General features: G+C 42.4%; 1 protein-coding gene and 2 non-coding genes across 3 annotated transcripts; all 3 read left to right on the forward strand.

The window, feature by feature from the left end:
* The first annotated feature begins 5,215 nt into the window (after window positions 1-5,215).
* On the forward strand, window positions 5,216-5,288 carry trnav-aac. Its single transcript has one exon. It is a non-coding gene; the product is annotated as a tRNA-Val (tRNA).
* Window positions 5,289-6,108: 820 nt separating this feature from the next.
* On the forward strand, window positions 6,109-6,180 carry trnae-cuc. Its single transcript has one exon. It is a non-coding gene; the product is annotated as a tRNA-Glu (tRNA).
* A 2,078-nt stretch (window positions 6,181-8,258) lies between these two features.
* Window positions 8,259-18,090, forward strand: LOC118236121 (dual specificity protein kinase CLK4-like). Its single transcript, XM_035434198.1, has 13 exons — window positions 8,259-8,409; window positions 9,667-9,827; window positions 11,486-11,726; window positions 12,499-12,589; window positions 12,951-13,017; window positions 13,351-13,467; window positions 13,828-13,994; window positions 14,335-14,429; window positions 14,788-14,917; window positions 15,185-15,267; window positions 15,829-15,908; window positions 16,374-16,464; window positions 17,159-18,090. Exons 2-13 carry the CDS (start codon window positions 9,667-9,669, stop codon window positions 17,303-17,305), a joined length of 1,470 nt encoding a protein of 489 aa, XP_035290089.1. The 5' UTR covers window positions 8,259-8,409; the 3' UTR covers window positions 17,306-18,090.
* The last annotated feature ends 1,140 nt before the right edge of the window (window positions 18,091-19,230 follow it).

Genomic DNA, 19,230 nt, shown 5'->3' on the forward strand with positions numbered 1-19,230 from the left:
TACCTAATGAAGATGTATTTCTGTTGAGATACACAGGAATGCCTTCTACTTAACTCTCAAAGGCACCCACAACAGATTAATCAAATGACCAAAGATGAATGCCTGTCAATATCTTGCTCCCAACTGTTACAATTTTATTTCCATTTTTTTTACTCTGAAGCCATAAATGTGTGCAGAATGTGAGCAGAACTGAACTGCATCATGCTGAGAGCCTTCATTTAACCTTATCTTTTTGAGTCCTTCTTCTACTGTAGAACTAATGGCAGTAAAGGATTAACCCTTTACAGCGTAAGATCACAAATATGTGATTAGAATGTTCTTTGCTGATGTAACAATCACTACTGGTAACTGAAAGTAATGGAGGTCTTGAACACTGACTTACAATTTTGAAAAAAACATTACAAAACACCTACTCTTCAGTTCATGACCTCCACAGGAAGGGGAGAGTTGAAATTAGTGGTGGAAAATCCAGGTTCAGAAAGTGAAAGTCCTCCACAGTATTTTGTTCCAATCACATGGATTTGCTAATTAGCACAATTCTTCAGTCAGGAGGTTGAACTAATGAGTGAAATCAGCTGTCTGGAGTTCATGAATGGGAGAAACACATGGTGGGACTTTTACTTTCTGACCCCTGGACTTTCCACCCGTGGTGGAAATGGAAGCACTTCCTGTCTGAATATACAGTATATTTAAAGGTATATATAAATGAGATTATGCGCTTCCAACCACACCTGAAGCATTGGACGAACGCATTCCACACATCAAAGAACAACACAATGTGCCTGCTGTACCATGCATAAATATGCTTTCCATCACACATGAAGTGGGGATGGATGTTCTTCCACAAGCTACTGCAGGGAAATATTCTAAGACTTGGGGCTTTTGCCATGCTGCTCACAGCTGCACTGATCCCTTCAGGAACACGTGGTTTTTCACTCGCGTGAGAGAGCAGCGGTGCACGCACACACACATTATGTGATTCATTTAATCAAAACAACACGACTGGAGTGAAATGTAATTATCGCTGAAAGGTTCCTAATTCCCCTTGTGTCAATACACCTGACTCACTCCATACCATACAGTATGAGGGGCTCTTCAGGAAATTAAAACCATCACCCCCCCCCATATTCTCATCCAGCTCCACCCCCATAAACCCTCTTCACCCCCCCCCCCCACCCCCCACCCCCCACATAAGCTTTGCGCTTCATGAAATGAGGTTTAAGGTTTGCGACAGTTTCTTTTCATTTGTTTCCTTTTATGGGAGTCACAGAGTACTTTCATCTTACTCATGTAATTACTTCGCGCTTGAAAAAAAGAAAAGAGAAACCACTGCTCTTGTAGAGCATCACAGAAGCAGATTTCTCTACCAGGCATGGAGTGGAGGAAATTTACACACAGCACTAGAGTGTAGAAACATCACATATATTTCTGAAGTACATATCAATACGGCAACTAAATACAAACTGGCCTATTTGGAAATACCTAGATGATGAGAATAAAAACAAAAATAAGACAAAGAATAAGGATATAAAACAAGAGATAAAGCTGAAAACTCCCACCCCAGAGAGAAACTGCCCTTTTATGCCAAGGCTTTGACTCCTGGCTGTGGTACTCCATGCTGAAATCCCATTTTTATTTATTTATTGTTTAACCAAAAAAACCAAGACTGTTTATGCATGCCAGATTATTTTTTTTTTCATCTAAAAGCTTAGTAAATCTGTTCCTTTAATAATAAACAGACATACGCATAATGCCACTTTGGACCCCCTTGCCCCAGCAATGCTTACTGTTCTGCATTATGAGCCTTGCAATCGGTGGTAGTTCTGCCCTGACTAAAAGTGTTATTGTCGCCCTCTAGTGATGAAGCTGTATAATAACAGTCTGTTGTCTCTGAGTGCCCGCTGGGTGCAGTTGCTGCATTCAACAGGAGTGAATAATAGGTTGCGGTCTTTATTAGTATTAGCAATGTAAATCTGTAAGATGAAATCTGCCACAGCTCTTGAGCACTCTGCTATTCGCCACAGTCACGCTGAGCAGGAGTCACAGCAGCCCTCATTCTTTATGTAGCCACTACATGGCAGTGTTGGACCATTGTTCTCCACGTGGAACTCAAGCTCCTTGGCTGTCCTAATGTATGTCGGTTTTTATTTCACTCAGTCTCTTGATCAATAAGGGTTACTCAAATCATTTTGAAGTTTTTGATTTTATCTTTAATCTTTTGTCCTTTAAACATAATGCAGTTTTGGTTAGTACCTTTTTTCCAGTATAGTTTAATTCCAGTGGCCACATGTCCTTATTAAGCACTTAGGTTTTCACCTGTCAGCCTATAATTGAATCATATTAACTGATATATTTGTGACCTGGGATCAAGATATTCTGAGCACGAAAAGATAATGATAACATAAATTAATTCCAATGATAAATCACTGACCAATCAGCCATCTCTCCATCACATTAGCAACCAATGGCTGTACGATGACAAGGTACTGAATTTCCATTTTAATCTATTTCATTTGTTATGTTGATAGGTGACATCATAACAACATTTTTTGGTATATATTCCCCTCACACAGACATTACATTCACAGGGTTTACAATTAGGGCCTAATTTACTAAGATCCTTTGCATGTGCAAAACCTTTTTGCACACACAAAATCAAAAACCTGACTAATTATTGGTCATGGCATTAGTTTTGCACCAGTCATTGGTTGTGTTACTGGTTTTGCATAGGCTTGAAGATTGTGTTAATTAAGTATTGTGGCTTTTACATAAAGGTCTTAATGTACACAACAGATCCATCAGCTCAACTAACTGGTTACTGGGAGAAGTCAAGGCATAGGCATGACAGGTCATTGTGAAAAATAAAAAAGGCAAAATGCAATATTAAAAAGGCCAAAAACTATACAGGTCCCTGTTTAGAAGTAGCTCAAAAAGTAGAAGTTCACAAACCTCACTCTGTTCTTTTACTTGTTTTAAAACCCGCCCCATTTGGTGTGAAAATGGCAGGCTTGGCAACAATATTTAATTTACAACACAATCATCTCTTAGGAGCATTTCTTCAATATATCTCAGTCCATGGCCTCTTGATGCCTTGATGCATGCAATAGAGTACAGAATGTCAGTTTTACTCAGTGTTGGGGAGTAGTGAACTACATGTAATTAAACTAGTGGTTTAACTACATTTTGCAGTAGCTTGCTGGTAGTTCAACTACATTCATATTTGCATAGTGATTCAAGTAGTTAAATTACTTTTTTTTGTTGCCATTTTTTGTGTAGTTAACTACTGAAACTACAAACAATTTTGGGCCATAAAAGGAAAGGAATGATTTTTTATTTTCCCATTGCTTCTCTACTGTAATTGAACCCCCTTTGACCAGCCCCACCCCCACCCCCTTTTTCTTTCATCCTGACCGCTGTGAAGGCATGCCCAGGCAATCAGGCAGCCACCACCACACACTTGACCTTTGTATAGTGCATGTGCAAAAGGGCGGGCGTTGCTCAGTGCTCACACAGCAACAGTGTCATCATGGATAAACCTCCCAAATCTCAGCCTGAGGAAGAATCACCATGGCCATACATGACATTGACTAGCTCCACCGACAAAACCTACGTTTTTACTTGTGAGTTATGCAAGCCGAGAGTAAATACACTCTCTAATGCAAGGACATCAAACACAAATCTAAGAACACATATAAAGGTGAGTGTATTAACATTGACTTTGCTAGCCAATTTAGCAAAGTTTAGATAAGTTAGCCACATTGTAATGTTACATACAGGCAAGTAATTAATTCAGTGAACGTTAACGTTAGTCTAATTAAATAAAGTCTGTAGCGTTAATTCGTCTGACATTGTGTTCTACCGGAAACAAACATGTCGCTAACCAGCTAATGTCAGGTTTGCTGACATAAAGCTAACCTTAGCTGACCTAGTCATACTATTCTCATAATGTATTTTGCCGCCTATACAATATGGCGCAATGCATGGGACCGGTACTCGGTCTTTCATGATAATCACCTACTATTTGATTACAATCACCTGTGTTTGCTGATCAAGGTGTCTGCAATCAATCCAATACTATGAATAGCTTAGCCAGAATCATTCAAATTAAGGACTGGCTAGGCTGAGGTTGGCTTGCTGTTCTTTTGCCACCTAAGGTTAATATTGAAACAGCATACAATTTTACTTAAAGTCGATATAGTGATATAGAGGGTAATTCTATGTACCATTATGAATGTCATGCTATTCTATATTAGAAGTTACCTGGCTAACTGAGTAATCCTGATTGGTGCAATACCCCCACCTGGACTCTAGTTTCTGGAAGGCAGTGTCTGACTGATGGACATTGTATACAAAACCAAAGCTAACATTGCTTGCACTTTCCCATGAATAGTGGGGTATTTTATTTTTTGGTTTATGTATGACCTGTGAACAAGTGGGCACTTTTTGCAATAAACTCAACTGAGTGGCATTTTTTGCTGGCATGTGAATTTTTTGTATTATATTTTGTTATAATTTTGTATCACGTGTACATTGTCAATTTGATTTATTTTTTTTACGAAGTAGTTTGAACTACTTTTTCTGAGTAGCTTTAGTTAACCAAACTAGATTTCACCATAGGGTAGCTTTGCTGTAGTTCAACTTCTTCCAGTGTGAAGTAGTTGGTAGCTTGCAAAGCTATGCTTTCAAAGTAGCTTCCCCAACACTGGTATTACTTAAGCCTGAACATTGGGCAGCCAAATCTTTGAAGGAACACACACAAAAGCTGTAACACATGCACACTTACTGGCCTTCAGTTCAACTATAATGAAAGACATTAAACATTTGTAGAGTCAATATATGCCAATTATTTGCAATAAAGGCAAACATGTTGTGTGTAAGTGGTGCATCAGTCTGTATAACTAGGGTCTGGATTTTCTTTTTCTTGAACAAATAACCCAAAAAACATTTATCCTGCATTTCATAGTTTAAAGAGGATTTACACGTGGGACTGCAGAGCATATTTGAAAACCGCGAGGGAAGACATTGCTTTATGAACATGCACCAAAAGTTTTGAGAACTGCATTGAGCCACATGGGGGATCATAGGCCATGAAGCTCGCCACAGATGCCTCAGGTTCTTTTACGTAAAAAGAAAGGTAAGAAAAATACACTCATTGGAATTAAGTACTTTTTGAAGTACTGTGGGAAAAAACCCAAGAGATGTTTGGCCTTCAGTAGTTTCTGTAGTGTAGTGGTTATCACGTTTGCCTAACACGCAAAAGGTCCTCGGTTCGAAACCGAGCAGAAACAGCCTTTATGCTACATGTCCAATAGCAGTTGCAAGTACAAAGAAAAAGCACAAGTGGATCAACACAAAGGTTCAGGTTGAAAACCGTGAGCCAGTCTGTGACGCAAAAGGGAGATGCAAGGACCCTTCTTGAAAGCTGAGACATAGCAATCCTTGCACTGAACTGCTTGTGAAAGGATTTAGTTAGACTGAGGAAAACATCGATTTGTATTACAAAGATGGTTCTCATGGCATCTAGTACTGGGGGAAATTGTCATGAAAAAGAGTGTTTCATGTAGAGACCCATGCTGGACTGTTGAGTGTATTTGGAGATAATGAGGGAGACATTCTGTTATCAAGGAGCTCAAACTGCTCCAAGACCTACATTGAGACAACAATGTTTTTTTTTTTTTTTTACACCATTAGGGTTTCCACATATGCCTCATTGTATTTTTGGGCAATTGCAAAACCCGTGTTTACACCCATTGTTTAAGTGGGGAACTTACGCACGTGAGAGTAAACTGTGTCTTCTCAAGTTTTTGTCTTAATCGCTTTTCATGCTGAGGTACAAAAACTGCACAATCTTAAAGGATTCAAGCACATCCTCCCAGCCTTCCTCACACACAAGAAGGCCATTTGTAAGATGGTTATGGACAAGCTGAGAATAACCGGCAAGTCCCCAAATGACAGAGTTGGTCATGGTGATAAAGTTGCTCATCCTGAAATATGAGTGTGCCAACCTGGCCTACCTCCTGGCAGGACAGAACATCAGGAATGCAGAAGCAGGGCTTTATGGATAGACTACCATCACTGGCTTTCCAGAAGAAGTAGGTTTCCATAGCTTCCCTGGTGGTCTAGTGGTTAGGATTTGGCGCTCTCACCGCCGCGGCCCGGGTTCGATTCCCGGTCAGGGAATGAGCTTTTCCCCCATTCCTCTACGAATGACTCAATCATTGCTCATCATCCACCATGGTCTGAAGATGCATCTCTTCAGGCTGTGCCTGGACTAACTGTCACTACCCTGCCAAGCACTCCAAATCTAGCATTGCTCTGATTGTTTGAATCCTAATTTGTTCCTGTAGCGTTTTCATGCTACGTTCCATCTAGCACTTATTGCACTTGTATCATAATCTTGATGTTGTAGCTCGTCGTCATGCCACCTAGCTTGACTTACCATAACTTTCTGATCTAGCCTATACTTTCTGTGTGAGCTGTACTTAATGTGTTCATGGCTATGAATAACAGTAACATAATAAGTATTGTACCTTATTGGACCTGTGTTGCAGTTGTTCCAAATGACCTTCGGCATGCATACGGTACATCACTTTGGATAAAAGCATCTGCCAAATAAATATAGTGTAATGGAAGGATGTTTTAAAACATCAGTTTTGATTAAAAAGATGGTTCTTCTAGCTTCAAGTACTCAGGTAAATTGCCAGGGAAAAGAGTTTCAAGAAGAGAAGCCTGTTTTGAATTTTGAAAAAAATTAAAAAACACTTTTCTTTCTTTGACATGCCACACAATTTGTTTTGCTATCCCAATCCCACTCACTTTTTAACTGGAGATCTTTTGCGTAAGGCAAACAAAATAACCTCCACACAACATAAGTGATTTAATTGTTTTTTATGAGAAGGTTAAGACATCTCCAAATTCCTCTAGGATTGAAGCAGTTCATCCAAGACTTGCGCATGGTTTCTGTAGTTTAGTGCTTATCATGCTGGCTGAACATACAAAAGGCCCTCGGGTCAAAACTGAGCAAAACATTTGCACTTAAAGGAACGTCCAAGGACAGTTACCACAAGGAATAGTAGGTGTTAACTAATGAGAAGGTTCTTCAAGGAGTAAAGGGTGAGCCAGCCTACGGCAATAAAAATGGATATTAAAAGGTGTTGCTTGAAATTTGAGAATAAAGACACCCTGCTAGGGTTCCCACTCCTTAACTTTCAATAACTTTCAAGGCCAAGTTCCCACAAATTCAAGGACTCAAACCAGTCTTTGTAGCAATCATTGTCAAGTTGAATTTTGGAATTTACATTTTCCTGACATTTTGTTAGCAAGGTAGCTAATTATATAGCCTAAAAGTAAAACAAAATGAATAAAAGTGCATCTGTAGAGCTTTAGCACTGATGTTATTAAAATTTAATGAATACGCACATTATAATAGCCTATTGTTTCCTTATGACCAATCAATGATAGTGTTAAACCGAATGGGTATTAGGAACACTCTGGGGAAGAAAATCCAGCAATGTGTGTTGATGTTGCGGATTGATTTTTACTTCAGCTCACGCAAGCAGTTGCAGTCTGTGACAGCTATTCATCTGAAAACTGACCGGACAGAATCTTCCTCTGATACTGATTGGTTGCGACCTGTTTTTAAATCAAATTAAGCATTAAAACACTTACTACAATGGGTATCAGGTATCACCACTTCTCAATTAGTGCATTAGGCAAGTAATACAATACCTTTTACTTTTTTGCGAATATGTATAATCAACATTATTTAAAATTATGCATAAATGATGCATACTTTTCGTTCTCCCCTCACACTCAGAGAATATTGACGGCAAAGACCTGCAATGTGCATATTTTCTAATTTAAACAACCTTGAAGAGCACGTTTTGTTAGTCGTTAAGTCGATAGGCTAGTCGTTATTTAAGGTTGTGCTGAAAGCTAAAGCGATAATTGAGGAGTGGAGTGGGGTATCATTTTTTGTGTAGCCTAGTTAGCGATTAAAACCGATTTTTCTTATTTGGAGTGTAGGGCTCTTATTTAATCCCAATAACATTACGTGAAGAAAGACGCCGTCTTGATTTACATAGTTTCATTTGCACTTGTGTATAAAAATATTATTCCAGGCACTAGAGTATATCATATTTTTGGATAGTCCAGAGGTTTATTTGTCCAAACATAAAATATCTGGAGTGTTAATATTTAGCAAACAAGCACCACTACGGCATAACTACATTTCCCAAATGTGGCAGCCTCGTTTTGATTGCAGGCTTTGTTTTCGAGCTGCAAGTGAGCGAGTGCAGTCGCCATTTTGAGGGCGAGTTGCTGATCCGAAAAGAGGTCGTAAAAGCACGAGAACATCGTGTAGAAATAACTGTATCCTATTTCAGGACTCTCAATACCGAGTTTGCAAGGGTAAGGATATTTAAGTGTTTAAGACCGTCATGTAAACTCAGACTAGAGGAGAGGTAACCGTTACACGTAGTAATTTAGGCAGATTTCAAAGTGCATAAGCTCGCTGGCTTCCTTGTGGGTGTGTTACCGACGTCTTTGTGCGGTAGCTAGCATCTTGTAGCTAGTCTGTAGTTAATATGTGTCTGTGCTTATCTAATTCACGCAGTTAATGCATGATATTGTGCGGGGATCAAAAACGGTACCTTGCAGGATTTTCCTTCGTTTATTTTTATAAGCGTCTTGGGTTAATGACTAAAAAACAAGGCAGCATGAATGCTTTCACACTTAGCAGCTAATCAAAGATGGACGACGATCAATCACTGCAGTGAGATGTCAGAAGATGCTCGTTAGCTTCCCAAAACACCATCAGCTGCAAACTAGCTTGCTAGATATTTCTGTAGTTTTCTCACGAATGTTTTCAGCATTGGCGTATTTCTTTGCATTCTTAGGCGGCATTAACATACATTTGTTCTGCTTCATATTTACGTTTAAGTAGCTATTGCTGTGAAGTAGACTATAACGTATATTTATTTTGGTTGTTTTATCCAGCTAACGTTGGGGACGCTCCTCTTGCTACGTTGTTTGTCCTAGTCCTCTGCCTCTGAAACATTTGCACTCTCGTACCAATGTCTTGAACGCTAAACGAGTAGGCTAGTATTTCTAATAGGCTCTGTGGCCATGATAAGTGGGCAGCTAATGTTCGGTGGTCTCCGGAACAATTTACGTACTAGACTGTTTGTACCCGCATATTAGTTTTATGGCAGAAAATGTGCAAATTAACGAAGCACACGGGCTACTTTGTTAGCGTGCTAGAACTTAACACCATTGTCATATTTTGCAGGGTTGGAGTTGCACCTTAGCAAGGGCCAGTAACATAATTGTGGTTGATATGTGACGTTAGCCAATGTGCTATGTTATTATCCTTTAAGGTTTGGTTTAGTTGATGATAACAATGATCACGGATGGCGAATTGTTCAAAATCTCCATTCGAAAGGTCCAAGCCACCAACCTAGCGAACTATCGCAAGTTTACAGTTGGCTAACTATGGCTAGCTGTCATGTTGGTGTGGGTCTAAAGAAGCACTGTTGTGGTCGTCATGAATCTAGCTAGTTATGCTAGCTAGCCAGCCCCACAGATGTAAAGGAAGTCGCGGGTATTATCTTTCATTGTGTTGGTATTTTTACGAGTTCTGACTTTTTTCATGACCTTTTTTGGCAGATGCGGCAGTCGAAGCGAATGCGCTCTCCGGACGGCTGGCTCTCCGAGTACAGCTGGGAGGATAGGTGGGAAGAGCGCAAGCGCCAGAAGAGAGGCTCGCATAGCAGCGAGAGGGAGAACAAGCCGAAGAGACACCAGCACCACTTCAGGACCTACGAAGGGTAAATACGCTTCGTTTTTTGATTCAGTGGCTGCGCCAGTCAGGGATTTAACAAGTGCTTAGACTAATGAGCGAGAAAACCCCTACATTTAAGAGACCACACGCTGAATGATGTTGCATACACTTTTCTGGAGTGGTTCCTGTCAAATATGAGAGGTATAGCCACCTACTATGACACATTTGGTTTTGTAAGTACGATTTTTAGACTGCAAAATTAATATGCAGTTTGGAAGGACATTTAGAAACCAAATCAATAACGAGAACTTAGGGCAAAGGGTGCAGACTCGGCTTTCAGAGGGAGTGGTGCGTTGGAGAGTGTTAACGTGTGTTGTAAATAAAAACATGTAAACATACCAAGTCGGTATTTAATGTGGGATATTTACTTGTTGGTGAATGGAATCATATTTATGTTCTTTGCAGGCTTTGGCTCAAGAGTTTCTACACTCAGTCCAAAAATTTTATTCACTGGAACATAGTGTAACCTAACAAGTGATAATGTGTCAGTCATTTGATTGGCAGCCTTGCCGAGCTGTTGCTATTTGTAACAACGGTGTCCTGTCTGTAGAGGGATTAATGATCTATTTTTTTTCTTGCATTGAGATCGTAATCCATGATATTACATGTCTCCTGGAGATCTAGCATGGAGATCATTGTACCAATGTGTATTTTTTGGAGGTGCAGTGTTATTTTCGCCTTTCAAATTTGATATTCAGAGTATTTAGTGATTGTTTGCCTGGCAACAACATTTTAATCCTTAACCATGTGCAAATGAAAGAAAATGCATTGATGAATATTACATTGAAATAACATGGTATTCATTATTTTCAAAATGATCTCTTTTTGGAATTGTTTTGGTTATATAATTTATTAGAAAACACTTTTTTCCCCCCGTAGTAATTTTCTGGTATGCGAGTGGAAGCAGAACTCTGGTTGCGGTCCGACTTAAGCATTTTTATGGTGCCTGGCTCTAATTATAGTCTCTTGGGGTTGACCTTTCTGAGAGGAGACTTGACACGTCTGACACTGGACCGGTGTGGAAAGTGCATTCCGTTCGCAGCTGCTGAAAGGGACGTATAAATATCACTCAGGAATATGTCAATACCTCCCCTGGATGGCTGTCCCCGTAACATTACCGCTTGGCGCAGTACCCCTGTGCTGTTCCCCTGCGGAGGCTGGGTCACTGGACCACAGTCCAATAACCGCAACCACAACCCCCCCCCCCCCCCCCCCCCACTTCAAGTTTGCTGACTGTGTCAGGGCTTTCAGTGTGTCTGCTCATACAGAGCAGGTTCAGTCACTCCGGGTTTTAGTAGATGCACATGAATGCGCCGATAGGATATCAGCGATCGTGAGGTGTCTACTCAATGCCTAAATCTCTATCTAGGCAAACCTGGAGTTGCTCAGGATTAATAATTTTTCATTAGGACGCCCATCATTGTTTTGACGCGTTTTGCAATAAACACAGCAGTTCTGGTCCCTGTTTCCTTTTGGTCAGTGGATGCCAGTGCTTGGAAAGTAATATTACCAGTCAGGGATTAAACTGGTGGAGTCCTACAATAATGATGCACAGTATCAGTTTGTTTATTCATTCTCTTGCTTTGACATGCCTGTAATGATATACAAGGTTTAACCGGTCTCTCCCCATTGCTGGTTCGGCAGGCATTATCTGGAGACCAGGAGCTTGAACAAGAGGCCGGACTACAAGGAGCCCAGAGCGCGCGAGGCCAACATGGACCTGGCGGGGTACGGGGACGGCGGGATTGGCGGCTGCGGCGCGGAGAGGGACAGGGACTGGCACCACTACAGCAAGTCCTCCGGCCGCAGCGTGCGCAGTCGCCGTAGCAGCCACGGCCGTTGCCGCGGGCGACAGCACAGCTCCTCCGACCGTCGCTCCGACTCGGTATGAAACTGTCCGTCTAGCGCCTCCCTCTCCCCTCCCCACGTTGTGCGCGTTCAGTAATCGCTGTTGTTCACACGACACTGTTTCCTACTGCCAGTTCCACCTTCTTCTGTGGAGTCTGCATATGACAGGCAGATAGATACAAGCACACGCTTTCTGACTCAGGAATAGCAGTGCATGTGTTCTTCATTTCACATTCAAGTGTCAACTGTTAACTAGCTGTTAACTAACTTAGAAATGCATTGAGCATAGAGAGGGACATCATGAAATTTCTACTAATGAGGTTTAAAAGTTAGACGCAAGTTTTTAAAGATGAATGGGAGGTAAATGTATTTGGGTCTGCTCCCATGTATCATTAGGGGAGTCATGGGTTTGTGGGAGGTGTCTCTTAGCAATTTTACTGTGAAGAGGTCCCTCTGAGAAGATAGGGTTCATTATAATTAGCAGAGAAAGTGGGGGAAGAAGAATGTTCATGCATATGTAATTTGTTGTATATATTCTCTTATTTCTATATATATATATACATCTTTTTATTCCCTTTGAGAAAAGTCACTTGTCTGAAAATTTGTTGCCATGTTTTTCTTCTGCAACACAAACTATGTGGGGGCCCACGTGCCTATCTCGGGGATGAATTTGAAATTGCTGCTGTGACCCGGCGCGGTTTCTGAATGCACCGAATATCTTCCCCTCCCCCCCGCTGAATGAATGAATGGCGCGTTCTGGCCCGATTCACGCGGGGTTTATGATGGTGCCGCTGGTGACCCAATCCCAGAGGAGCCACCGCAGGAAAAGATCCAGGAGTTTTGAGGATGATGAGGAGGGTCACCTGATCTATCAGACTGGACACATGCTGAGAGCAAGATGTATAGAATATACACCTTTTTTTATTTCTTTGCTTTGTCTGTTTGACTGGAAAATAACACTAGCATAGGGTAGTTTTTGTTTGGGGGGGATTGCATATTATAAATGTTTTAAGTTTACAGTAATTTTATCATTCAGATGTCATGAGTTGGGCCTATTTAGCCCAGAATTTGCACAACTAGCATTTTTGTTTTGTCATTTTTTTGACCATGCAATGTGGTGTACTGTAATGCTAAGTTATTTGATGGGGGTAATTCTAACTTATGTGGACTGAATAATACTTAAGCTTTTTTTGTCTGCTGCTGTGAACTGCAGCTGACCCCTCAGTTCCTCGGTGCTGATTTCCCCTCTTTATTCCTGTAGATGAGATTGTGTGCACTTTAGGAGAAGGCGCCTTTGGGAAGGTCGTGGAGTGCATTGATCATTCAAAGTAAGTGTCGTCATGCTCGTCCCACTGATACTTCTTTTCCAGGGATTTCCATTGTAAAAAATGTATGTAATGTGTCTTAAATATTCCTCCCTGTTCCAAGTAGCCAGATTTTTTGCAGAAATTTGACCAGACCGCAAATTCACACCTTGAAATCCTGAATTTGTCTTTCAAAAGTAACTGAAAAGTCATGGACTTTGAGTGAGGACTCGAGTGGGGGCTCTCATTTGAGTGGGAACCAGTATGGCTTGCTGATGTGTCCGTGTGAGAGAGCTGTTGCCCTTGTACATGGAAGCTTTCCTGCGTTATGGTAACAGATCACTGGATTCGTTTCAGGGGCGGCGCTCGGGTTGCCCTGAAGATAATTAAAAATCTCGATCGCTATCGGGAGGCCGCCATGTCCGAGGTGGATGTGCTGGAGCAGGTGAACTCGCTGGACCGCGATCACCAGTTGTGAGTACCGTTTTTGGCATTTGTTTTTTTTTGTCAGTTAACCTTTAAGGTACCTCTTGATCCTGAGTTTGGTGCAGGCCAGACCAAAATCTCAGCAAACCTTATGCCATAAACTGTTATCAAATGGTATTCCGGGTGGCCAGGTTTTGGGGTAAAAAATATTGCGGGATTCATTTCAGTTACAGAGGAAGAATCTTAGCTGATGTTTCCAGGATCACAGCAAAATGGTGGGATGACTCAGTTACTGGGAAGGAGTGTTAAAATGATGTTTCCGGGTTTGCAGTAAAGATGCTGTGTGATTTGTAGACGGAGGTAGGAGGCCGTGTCGTTGCTCACGTGTAGTTTCCCCGCTCTGTGCAGCGCGTGTGTGCGGATGCTGGACTGGTTCGACCACCACGGGCACATCTGCATCGCGTTTGAGCTGCTGGGCCTGAGCACCTTCGACTTCCTGAAAGAGAACGGCTTCCTGCCCTTCACCGTCGAGCAGATCAGGCTAATGGCCTACCAGATCTTCCGAGCCGTGCGTTGTGAGTACCTTCCCGGAAGGGGGGGGGGGGGAGGGTGCACGTGTACATGCGAGCGGTCGAATATGGACCAGTTTGTATGAATCCACATGTGCCGTAAGAAATGTTCTTTACTGTGTGCACTGTCTGTGGCCTTTTATTCTTTACACAGTTAACTTGGGTGATAGTGGGGGAAAAGTAGTGTGTGGTGTGGAAGTTTGACTTCAGCTTGTTCATTTAAGCATTCCTTGGAGATTTTCTGTTGGCAAAGATTTTCCAAGAAAGGCAGTGAAAAAATCTGGTATGAAGTATTGAGTTTTGGTTGAAAGTGTGTGTGTGTGTGTCTGTGTTTTTTGTTTCTCAGTCCTCCACCAAAATAAGCTGACTCACACCGACCTGAAGCCTGAGAATATCCTCTTTGTGAATTCAGACTACCACATCGAGTACAATCCCAAAATGGTGAGGGTCGCCGTGATTTGTACCACTACCACCTCAGATATGACAACCGTTTACTCTTACAGAAAGATTATAGTATTGGTGTTCTCTTGCAAATCCATGACAGCTGCGCTTCTCTGGGGGAATGTATAAGGCCATCACAGCATGGTATATTAGATTCTTATCACAGCAGAGACTGCAACAGAAATAGCAGAACAGGAAGCTTAGCAGTAAAATGAGTAACTATTCCAGGCGATGAGTGCTATATATCCGTGCATTCTGAATGGCTCTAACAGGTTGCAGTCGGTTGCTGTAATACTAGCATGCTGTGTTGATATTACTTTACGTGCAGTAGCACTGAAATGCTGATGTTAATATCCAGAAACGAGATGAGAGAACCCTGAAGAGCTCTGATGTGAAGGTGGTGGATTTTGGCAACGCCACCTATGACCACGAGCATCACACGTCCGTGGTCTCCACCAGACATTACAGGGCACCGGAAGTTATCCTGGGTGAGTCCCAGTTGGTTTGTGGGTGTGTGAGTGAGTTTTTAAGTGGAATCTGTGTGTGTGCGTGTGCGAGCATGAGAGAACTGTGTGAGTCTAATGAATTGTGAGCGACTGTGCGCGAGTGTAATGATTTGTGAGCGAGTGTGCGCGCAGTGTGTGTGAGAACGGTGTGAGTGTAATGAATTGTGAGCGAGTGTAATGAATTGTGAGTGCGCGCACGCAGTGTGCCTCTGAGCTGGAAGACTAGTGTCTCTTTGTGTTTTTGCGCAGAGCTGGGGTGGAACCAGGCGTGTGACGTGTGGAGTCTGGGCTGCATACTGATAGAGTATTACCTGGGCTTAACGCTCTTCCAGGTGAGTGAGTGTGGGGTCTGGGCTGCATACTGATAGAGTATTACCTGGGCTTAACGCTCTTCCAGGTGAGTGAGTGTGGGGTCTGGGCTGCATACTGATAGAGTATTACCTGGGCTTAACGCTCTTCCAGGTGAGTGAGTGTGGGGTCTGGGCTGCATACTGATAGAGTATTACCTGGGCTTAATGCTCTTCCAGGTGAGTGAGTGTGGGGGGAATGTCCAGGTGTATAAGTGTATTATATCTGAAGAATATGAGCCTGATGGTGACCCTAAAGGCTCTAAACCTTTTCGTATGCGCTTATCCAAGTCACTGGATGAGTGTGTCTGCTAAATGCCCATAATGCAAATGTTATGCAGTCCATTATTTCTGCTGCCGTTGATCTGTATCCAGTACAGTAAAAATCAAATTAATGTAACACTGCTGGATGTACTGCTGGGACCCTGCCTGTAGCGGGGAGCGTTCCTCCTGGGCTGTGTTTGCCAGCCAGTGTCCTCTCTGCTTCCTGCTGACATGCCCCTGACCCCTGACCTCTGCCCTCTGCCCTCTGGCCTCCTCTCACAGACTCACGACAGTAAAGAGCACTTGGCCATGATGGAGCGGGTTTTGGGACCCATCCCGAGCCACATGCTGCACAAAACCAGGTGAGCCAGTCCCACCGTGTTACTGCAGAACCCCGTCTTAGAAAAAGGAGGAGTCAGGTGTCTGTCATTTCTGTCCCGCATTTCCCTTTATTCTTTTAGCAGGCATCGGCAAGCACAAATAGCCAGAGTTACAAGTACCAATACAGAGTACGTTCAGTTACAGCAGTTCATATTTAGTGCAAGATTAAACTAAATCATCCCAAGCCGTGTCTGTTCCTGTGTTTGCATTTCTGCTGTTTGTGTGAGAGAAAGGTGGTCACGCAAAAAAAAAAAACTACCACATTTAATACAGATTGAGGACAGGACATGGTTTACCATGGCAGGTTCTATCCCGGAGGTTCACCATCAGTTTGTAAAACTAAGCAAAACCTGAGTATTTGTGAGAGCTGAGGTGTCACCCTCCTTGTGTGAGGTGTGTGTGTAGTGTGTTCTTGAGGAGTGAAATGACCCTGGTGACTCCTACAGGAAGCGCCGTTACATCCGTCACGACAAGCTGGACTGGGACGAGCACAGCTCCTCTGGGAGATACGTGCGGAAGCACTGCAAGCCGCTCAAGGTACCCCGTCACTGCAGAACAGACGCAAAGCAAGCACCCAGAGACACAAAACCAGGAGTTTCAGACACAAAACCAGGAGTTTCAGACACAAAACCAGGAGTTTCAGACACAAAACCAGGAGTTTTAGACACAAAACCAGGAGTTTCAGACACTGAACTGGGAGTTTCAGACACTGAACTGGGAGTTTCAGACACTGAACTGGGAGTTTCAGACACTGAACTGGGAGTTTCAGACACAAAACCAGGAGTTTCAGACACACAACCCAAGTCTTTCAGACACAAAAAGACAATACCCTTACAGGCAAAGCCAGTAGTTGGACACAGACAGGACCTACACACAAAGTCAGGACACTCCAGAGATGTAGGCTTTATTTCTCCGATGAATCCAAACGAACAGTTAAAACCGCATTGTGGTGTTATTGGAAAACTGATAAAGTGACAGTTAAGTCTGGTGTCTCCAATCCTAGTTCTGCAGTGTCACAATCGGCCTGACTTTCATTCACATTCAAATCTGCAACCAGACCCAGAAAACCAAGGGAGGTTGGTTACTTGCTATCGACTCAATAAAAAGTGCAGAGTAGCAGCAGAAACCCACACACAGCCTGTGACTCCAGAACCACGGTCGGGAGCCTGTGCCGTGACGTGTGCCTTTGTATGTGCGAGAGCGCGCGCCTGACGGCCTCCTCTCTCCTCAGCAATACATGTCGTCCAAGAGCGAGGAGCACGAGCAGCTGTTCGACCTGATCCACAGGATGCTGGAGTACGACGTGGCCCGGCGGGTCACCCTGGACGAGGCGCTCAGGCACCCCTTTTTCGACTCCCTCAGGAAAGGGAAGAAGTGACCCCGCGGTCCCCGGGCGCCCAGCAGTTGACCCGCCCCGCCCCGCCCTTCACGTGCTCTCCTGGGGAGATTACTATAGACTGCATCAGTCCGCTCTGAGATTACCTTTAGTGTTTAACTTATGCCCGGTGTAGGAACCTGTACTGTAATTACTTTTTTTGTGTGTTCCTTGTTCATTCGTAAAATAAAACTTGATTAGTACATTTTTTTCAAAATTGTTGTGCAAGTGCGGGTTTTTAAAAAAATATTTATTTTAGCAGATTTTATTACAGGACTCAAATCTGAGGATTTTTGCTTCATGGAACTTTTCTGCCTAAGACTTTTTGTTATTGATGTTATTAGTATTGGCACTGAATGCATCTCTAATGGGACTATTGAGTAAAATACTCAGGTTCTGGGATTGGCAGCAGTAGGTGTGATATGATGTCCAGTGTCTCCAAAACTTTGGGTTTGTACTGTCAACAATCACAGTACCCTGACTGAAGACAACTGTAAGCCATGTCTTGATGCAGATCCTGTTTGAAAATTGGATGAGATTTTCAAACTAAAATTAACTTTTAAGCTTTTTTAATGTTTCTTCCTCCACAAAGAACTTGTCACAGTATTGTCCGATTTTGTTCAGATTTTGACACCACCTGGTCACGGTGGATGTTTGCAAAATAACACATGCACACCCAAACTTTTCAATGCATTTAGCACTTTTATGAAAATGGGCTGTATATGCAGTCAGACTGCTGCTCCTGGCTCCACCAAGCCACACCTGAATGAAAATCAAATGTAAAATCAGATCTGATTATTTCTTGATTTGTTCTGCATTGATTTGGCCACTGTTAAACATCTTTTAGACAAGGCAGAGTCATTTGTCTGGGAATGAAATGGGCAAATGGCTGGCAATGCCAAGGTACAACAAGATATTGTTGCCATTCTCTTTGCACATGTATTCTTTTCCAACATCAAGCGTAGTAAACTGAAGTGCTACATTTACTTCATATATTCAACTTGGTACAATTTGTACCAGTTGAACTAAATTCTATTAATTTCATGTTCTCCTGTGTTGAGTTGGCTTTCCATATTCACTCATTAATGTATGCACCCTTTCTAGCAATGTAAATGTTCACATTGTCTGTAGATGTGTGGGGTTTGTAGCTAAGTGCTTACCTGCAGGTTCCTTAAGTTGGCAAATAATTCTGAAAGTTGCTGCTAAGAAAAATGACCAATGTGCGGAAAGCATTTGAAGTTTTTACTGCATTCATAAAAGTGCAGCAGCCATGTGATCCTGCAGGTTCTTTGTTTAAATTTCAACATGTAGTCTGCTGACAAGTATGTGTTCTTTGACCGAAAAATGATGGTTTTGTGGAAGTAAATCGCAGAGGTTCCAGCAGTACAAAGCATAGTTGCAAATATGGCATTGACTTGTAGTAGCCATTATAACACGGCAGGAGGCAGTATAGTACTAAATGAAATCTTGCTTTGTCCAACCCGTCTATGGTCCAACCGAAAGGACCTGAATCCAAGAAAATGAGGAAGATTCAAAGTGTTTTTTGAATCTTAGGGACGTCTGCTGATTAAATGTAAACATGAAACTAAAGCCCAGTCACTACACACAGCAGGTAGATTTGTATGGCATACCAGAGACGACAATAATAATAATAATAATAATAATAATAATAAAATGACTTCAATCTCAGAACTGGAGCAGAAGCGTTTTATATTAAAACTAAGAAATTAATTTTCTGGGAAGGCCTTTCACTGAATACCAGCGAAAGACCAGAAGGACAACTGGACAGCATCACTGGCGCTCACATTCTGCACAGATATCCTCCCCCGATGAGGTAGAAGAGAGGGAATGTACAGTGGGCTGGGTATGTGAACCGTCTGCCTTGTGGGCACGGTTAATGTGCCGTAAATGCACCTTCCAGGCAGAAA

The sequence above is a fragment of the Anguilla anguilla genome, chromosome 9, assembly GCF_013347855.1.
Source record: "Anguilla anguilla isolate fAngAng1 chromosome 9, fAngAng1.pri, whole genome shotgun sequence".
Taxonomy (NCBI): domain Eukaryota; kingdom Metazoa; phylum Chordata; class Actinopteri; order Anguilliformes; family Anguillidae; genus Anguilla; species Anguilla anguilla.